Source organism: Leptonychotes weddellii, unplaced genomic scaffold, assembly GCF_054177405.1.
Source record: "Leptonychotes weddellii isolate Sample4059 unplaced genomic scaffold, ASM5417740v2 HiC_scaffold_7881, whole genome shotgun sequence".
Taxonomy (NCBI): Eukaryota; Metazoa; Chordata; class Mammalia; order Carnivora; family Phocidae; genus Leptonychotes; species Leptonychotes weddellii.
The window spans coordinates 1-6,549 of NW_028049174.1; the positions used below are offsets into that span (position 1 = coordinate 1).

At 67.8% G+C, this 6,549-nt stretch overlaps 1 protein-coding gene across 1 annotated transcript; it reads right to left on the reverse strand.

Moving 5' to 3' along the window:
- Positions 1 to 40: 40 nt before the first annotated feature.
- LOC145719868 (piezo-type mechanosensitive ion channel component 1-like) lies at positions 41 to 5,756 on the reverse strand. The gene is made up of 9 exons (XM_081811474.1): positions 5,585 to 5,756; positions 4,716 to 4,758; positions 4,474 to 4,612; positions 2,171 to 2,339; positions 1,809 to 2,022; positions 1,530 to 1,701; positions 1,327 to 1,440; positions 1,151 to 1,244; positions 41 to 461 (listed from the first exon to the last, which is right to left on the reverse strand). Exons 1-9 carry the CDS (start codon positions 5,739 to 5,741, stop codon positions 244 to 246), a joined length of 1,320 nt encoding a protein of 439 aa, XP_081667600.1. The 5' UTR covers positions 5,742 to 5,756; the 3' UTR covers positions 41 to 243.
- Positions 5,757 to 6,549: the final 793 nt, after the last annotated feature.

The window sequence follows — 6,549 nt, forward strand, 5'->3', positions numbered from 1 at the left end:
CTCCCCCGGGCCCCTGCTCCCCCTACCCCCAGCCCTGTTCCCCTGGCCCTCTTCTCTGGGCCCTGCTCCCCCCACCCTGCCAGGGGACAGGGAGGCCAACACACCTCCTCAGACGAGCCCGGTGGCACAGGACGCACGCTCACATGGGCACCCACCCGCTCCACGTACACATGCACACACACGCGTGCACACACACACACGCTTGCTGTGCAGCTTGTGGCCCAGCAGGACACAGCCCCGTTTCTAGCCACAGGCACCAGGCTCTGCGAAACGTGGGCCACCATCCGCCTCCCAGAACGTCCCAAGGGGAGCAGCATGAAGGGCCCACCTGGAGGGCCGCCCAGGCCGGCTGCCCCTTACCATCATGGCAACGAGGGCACAGACGTAGCTCTGATCCATGATGAGATGACCCAGACCGTGCAGTGCAGACGGCTCTCGAGGCTCAGCCAGCCCAGGGTGCACTGAGCAGGGAGGGGACAGAGGTCACCGGGGAGCCGGACCCTAGCTGGGGAAGCTCCAGCATCAACAGGGAGGCTCTCGCCCACACCAAACCCAGGCAGCGGGGAGGAAGGAGCACTAGGAGCAGAAGATGCCGGCAAAGGGCCCGGCTCCCATCTGACGCTGCTCCCAGGCCGGTCCTGGTCCCATTCACCAGCTTGGTTTCCAAGACCTTGAAGGGACAGGTTGGACAAGATAGCCCCGACCCCCCTCCAGCTCTGTGCACGGCAAGTCCCCTGGGCGCCAACGACTCCACCTCCGGCTTCGTGCAAAATGGAGATTAAGCCTTAGGGGAAAGGGAGAAGTGCCCAGGGAAATACCCCGCCTTCCCCCTGGGGCCGCTGTGGATACACAGCGCCCCCGCCCCCTCCCCCCCCGAAGACAGCCGGCAGCCGTGGGCCCCGGGCCAGCCCGAGAGCTAGCAGTCCAGTCCTCTAGGAACTGGAAGGTAGGTGGGGAGGGGGTGGGAGAGCTGGAGCCTCCAGCAAGGTCTCAGGTGGGCGGCCTGACCCCATGTCCGGGCCCTGGGTGGGCCCCAGATGGCACAGCTAGAGAGGTCCGCAGAGCAAGGGCACCCTGGCCACCAGGGGGCAGCACCAGTGCACCTGCAGAAGGCGGGGTCCCCGGGCAGCAGGGGACATAGGGCACTCACCGGGGCGCTGCTGGACGGGGCTGTGGCCAGTCAGGTCATGCACGGTGCAGCTGTCGGTCTCCCAGTCAGACCCCGTGGTTGTGGGCAGCATGCACTGCGGAGACGAGCCGAGACCCCGTGAGCCAAGCCCTTGGGCGGGCAGGCTCCAGCGCCACAGCTCAGCCCCCGCTCCTCACCTGGGCAGCCCCCTCCTCCTTGGTGGCTGCAGCCCTGGCCTGGCCCTGGGTCCACTGGTCCACCTGGGTCAGCTCCACCTCCTGCTCCTCGTCGCTCCCGGCCGCCGCCTTCCTCTGCAGAGACCAGGGCGGAGCTCAGCGCCCACCCCCAACGAGGTGCGCAGGGGTGGGAGGCCATCAGAGGCCACTGGCCCGGGCCTCACCTGGTCCAAGGGCTGGTGTGTGCGGAGCTTGAGGAGTGAGGTCACGGTGTAGTAGAGAAGCAGCAGGACTCCGGGGCTCACGTAGATGGGCCAGTCGTGGCTCGTATCGAGGACCAGCACATTGGGGTGGGAGCAGTTGCTCTGGGCCACCAAGGCCTTGAGACCGAACACCCTGCCCGGAGAAGGCGAGCCACTGACCGCTGGTCGAGGATGAGCCAGGGATCAAGCAGCCAGGGCCCGGCGAGGGGGAGGGACACGGCCTCTGCAGATGAGCCTCACCTGGCCCAGATGCCGGACGGCGGGAGCATGGCCTGGGCGAAGGGGGTCTGGTAGCAGTAGATGCAGATGAGGTGGCCGGCGCCGAAGCAGCCCACCATGACGCAGAGTGTGCTGAAGCCCAGGGGGCTGATGGGAAAGTGGCACGCCCACCACGTGCAGGTGGCCAGGAAGATCAGGAAGTAGACGCTGGAGAAGGCGGAGGGGTGGGCGATGCCTGCAGGACGGGGCAGAGGCAGCGGGGTCACGCCTGGCCGGGCCACGAGACCACGGTCTCAGTGGCCAGTGGGGAGCTCAGCAGGCTGCTGAGACCCTCCCAACGTGGCAGTCGGGGCTGGGGTCCCTGCTCCTTGCCCAATGGGTACCTGCCAGTGCAAGCAGCACGATGGCCAGGGTCCGCCCCGCGGCCACCAGCAGCCAGTGCGCTGTGATCTGGAACCGGGTGGCCAGCCGCGACCTCCGCGTGGGGGCCAGCACAGGGGCTCCCTGAGGCCCCGCTGGGGAGCCGGAGCCCACTTCCCTGTCATCATCGTCCTGCCAAGGTCATAAGGAGGGGCAGAGGTCAGGGGCATGGCATTCGGGCCACTCGGGGACGGAGGGGACGGGCTGCTGGCCGAGCGTGGACCCAGAGGTCTGCCCACCAGGCCTTCCCGGAGACCGCCTGGCTTAATCTTGAGACACGCGGCCGCCAGGCCTGGTACGCGTGACAACCGACCCCTGCAGGCCGGCCTCAGACCGTTCCAGAACCCTACAAGTGCCTCTTTTTTATCTTCTTCTCTAGACTGGGGGCCCCCAAAGGCCGGGCAGCCCCCACAGATTCCGGCACGCATCCTCGAAACCCCTGGCTCCTGAGAGGCCCTGTGTGGGGATTTTTAGGAAAAAGCTAGCGGTGTGCACACGGTGTCCCCGCACGCCAGTTTGGTGAGCACCGTCCGGCCCCTGCCCCTCGGTCCCAGGGCCGAAGCAGCGCTTTCCTCTTACGTAGAGGAAGAGGGCTGCACAGGAGACCCCGAGTCCACCCAGAGTGACCCTGCCTCCTTTCTGCCGCCTGTAGGGCACCTGGACAGCAAGGGGCGGGGCCTGCAGACCTCACAGCGGTCAGGGCCTCCCTCCCTGGCCCTCCTTCAAGGTTTCCCAGAATGAAGCTGTTTCCTCGGCGCCCAGCCCCCTTCCCCCACCACGTTCCCACCTGCGAAACGGGCGCATTCCCCGAGGGTGGCACTCAGCGTCCAGGCTAAGCACACAGGAGCCAGGCGACCTGCTCCCATCCCAGCTCCCGCCTCCCAGCTGAGCAGCCTCCTGCAAGTCACCTGACCTCTCCGTTTCCCCTCTGTCCTGCCCTCCCAGAGCCTGGGGGTGGGGAGGCCACGGGGAGGAGCCCTTGAGCAGAGCCCGGAGGGAGGGGAAGGGGCAGGAGCCAGGCCTGAGCTCACCCCCGCCCACCGCTGGCCGCGGCCCTGGGAACGCGTTGGAGCGCCTATGGAAAGTCCGCGTCTGCGGGAAGAGCAGAGGCAGCTGCTGGGGCGGGCAGACAGGTGCTCGGCCGCCTGCAGCATCCAGCTGGCCAGTCCCGGCTCCAGCCCCAGCTCAGCAGGGCCCTGGGGCCGCCACAGGGGCCTTGGCGGGAGCCTCCTCTCTCCTTCCCTCCCCGTCCCCCTGCGGCCCGCCGGACCCCTGAGAGCATACATGTCCCTGCGTGTGACGTGAGTCAGGATGCGTGTGCACGACTGCGTGTGCACACCGTCCCGTGGATGGCGTCGTGTGTACGTGCACATAGGCCTGGGTTTGGAAACTCGCACCCGTGAGGGGCCCCCCACCTCGCTCCAAGGTCATCTACACCAGCCGCCCCGGGTCAGCGCAGACTCTCAGCCACTGAGGACACGGAGACGGGGTGACCCATCCCAGTCGCGGGGCAGACCCAGTTCCAGACAGCCCTGGACTGTGAGAGGGATGGGCCGGGAGCAGTGCTGCCCCCCGCCCCGCCCCGTCCTACCCTGGGTTTCAGGATCGAGTCCAGCCCCTGCACGGCAGAGCTGCTCCAGGAGGCCTGGCTCCGCTAACAAGGAATCCAGAGGCAGCCCTGGCCCCCCCAGGGGCCCACACGCCCGCCCGGGGGACGGCGCCCCGAGGGCCGGCAGCAGGGTGGTCCCAAGCCCCCCAAGGGCCTGGAACCGCAACCTGAGCTCTAGGCTCCCGTCTCCGCTCTGAAAGCGGGGTGCCAGCCTTGTCCGGTGGGCTGGGGACAGGGACGGGGGGACAGCAGGCGGGGTCAGGGGCAGCCTGAGTCGCCCCCAGCCTGGAGGGGGCTCCCCGACAGCCAGCAGGTCACTCCCTGCAGGGCTGATTGCCTACTGCCCTGTGGCCTGGGAGGTTTCTGAAGGCACAGACATGACCTGGAGCCCCCACAAGTCCCCCCGAGATGGAGCCCTGCTAGGACCAGGTCTGAAAGCACAGGCGGTATTGCTCGGGGCGCCCCGCATCCCAGGGAGGGGCACACAGCCTCCCCCACCTCTGATGCCTCATCTCTTCACAACGAGCACATACTGACTCTTAAAACCTAAAAGTCCACATTTGTGTAAAAGAGGAAGTGAAATCGTCCTCAGATGGGCAGAGCTTGGGAACACCCCTCCTCCAGCATACGGGCACCCTGCCTTCCTACTGCCCTCACCAGCTCCTGGGCGCGCTGGCTCGGCTGGGCGTCCCGGGCGAGGCGCCCACACAGGCCGAGGCACACAGAGGAGACCACCAGGACACCGAGGTCGGGGGCCACCAGCCGGATGGCATTGGGGATGTCCTTCAGGTCCAGCCTGTGAAGGGCAGGGAGAGCCCACTGGTGGGTTGGGGAGGGCAGGCGCCAGGCAGGGAAGGCAGAGGATGGGGGTCCCCAGGGGAGGCAGGGAGCATGCTTACCTCGTGATCCCCACGTGCCGGGAGAGGATCTCCCAGGGGCTGCCTGCGGAGAGAGGCGCAAGGGACGGGGTCAGGCAGCGAGCACCAAGCACCCCTACTCCTTGCCGCCAGGAGGCCCGTGGGAGCCCCGCGGTCGCAGAACGTGGCTGGTGTCAGGGATGCTCGCAGAAGGCTGCCTTTACTCGTAGGGAAACGAAGGCCCAGCCGGGGAGAGCCAAGTGGATTGAAGGCCCGTACGTTCTGTCTGGCACAAGGGGGACTCCCGGCCCCGACCCGTGGGGGCCGGAACGGGGAGGCCCATGTCAGACACACCAGGGCCAGGGCACCCACGAGGCGCCTGGCTTCTCCCCGTGGCCCAGTTTCTAAACTGCGGGATGGGCAGCATCAACACGGAACGGAAGCAGGAGCCCGGGCGGGGCGGGGGAGCGATGCCAGGCAGGACCTAGGCTGTGTGGGGGCTGGGCGCCCAGGGCCCCCACATCTGGACCTGGCGGGCCGATGTCGATCCTGTCCGGAGCTGGGAGGGTGGGTGCCCGCTGCAGACCGTGTCCACAGGGTGAAGGGCACCGGGCGGTGGGCCGGGCAGGGCACGGAAGGCCACTGGTACCCCAGTCTCTCCGCGCCACAGGGAGATGCTGCTAGATTCCGGGGTGTTCAATGAGCCCCGGGCCGCCCGGCCCAGCCCCGGGAGCAGCTAACGCTGGCACTAACCGGGGCCATGTGAAAGGGGCTGGGCACTCAGGGCCCATAGGAGGCACAGCCTGGGTGGGGCAGGCGGCCTTCCCAGGGCTGCTGTCCCCGCTCCGTGTCCCCAGGCTCCCGGCTAGCTCAGGAAGGCCACTAGCTCTCCCAGACCCGTGGAAACTCACAGCTGGGCCCCAGAAGCTGGTCCAGGCGGGGCACGGTGTGCAGGCATATCTGGAAGGCCAGGTGGGCTGCCAGGAAGAGGAGGCTGAAAACCAGCAGGGCCTGGAGGAGGCGACCAGTGTGGCCTGCGGGTAGAGCGGGCAGGGGTGAGGGTGGCATGGCCCTTGTTTCAACATCCCTGGGGACCCAAATCCCAGCAGTCCCACCTATGGGGGAGAAACCGAGTTGAGGGGCTGGGCCTGGGGGACCCCAAGCACAGGCAGGGGCGGTCTCAGACAAGGGCCCTGTGTGCCTTGCAGCTGGTGGGATGTGGGGCTCAGCACCGGGCAGGGAGGCCGTGGCTGCAGGGAGAGGTCTGCGCACGCAGCCTGCACTCGGGGAAGACCCACGGAGCCCTGGCGCCACCCCTGCTCTGCGTGGTGGGCAGCTCGGGCTCCGTGCAAGGAGCTGAGATTCTGACTCCCACACTCTGAGCACGGAACCCCGGCTTCCTCCTCAAGCGCCTTCCAGGAGGAGCCCCAGATCCTCGCTGTGCTGCTGGCTCACTCGCTGGGGCTCGGGGACAGAGGTGTCGCACTTGCTCCAGCCCGAGGCTGGCAGGCTCAGGGTCCCGGCTCCGTGTGTGCCCCTCGCCCAAGGGTGCCCAGCAGGTGAGACCCCTGGAGTGCTGGCCCTCCTTCACCCCCTGCCCCACCTGACTTTGCAGAAAGAAGCGGGGCTCACAGAAGGCAAGGGACTCCCAGGGGCAGCCCAGTCAGGCCTCGGACGTCCTCACCGACACTCATTTCTAGGTCCCTCCCAGCCTCCGACCCTCGGGGCAGGGGTGAGTGAAGGGGAGAGCAGGGTGGGGCCGGGGGAACCCTGGGAAGGACAGACGGAAAACGGACGGGACGTCTGGCTTTCGGCCCTGGCTGGGCCAACTCTGCTCGCAGCCACAGGCCAAGAGCAGGGAGGGGCGGGCCTCCCA

Excerpts from the sequence above, each read along its gene's own strand:
- LOC145719868 (XM_081811474.1), bottom strand. The coding sequence starts at position 5,741 with ATGCCACCCTCACCCCTGCCCGCTCTACCCGCAGGCCACACTGGTCGC. Across the intron at positions 1,441-1,529 it reads CACACCAGCCCTTGGACCAG|AGGAAGGCGGCGGCCGGGAG; the intron begins GTGAGGCCCGGG and ends TGGTCTCTGCAG. Across the intron at positions 462-1,150 it reads CCCCGTCCAGCAGCGCCCCG|TGCACCCTGGGCTGGCTGAG; the intron begins GTGAGTGCCCTA and ends CTCCCTGCTCAG.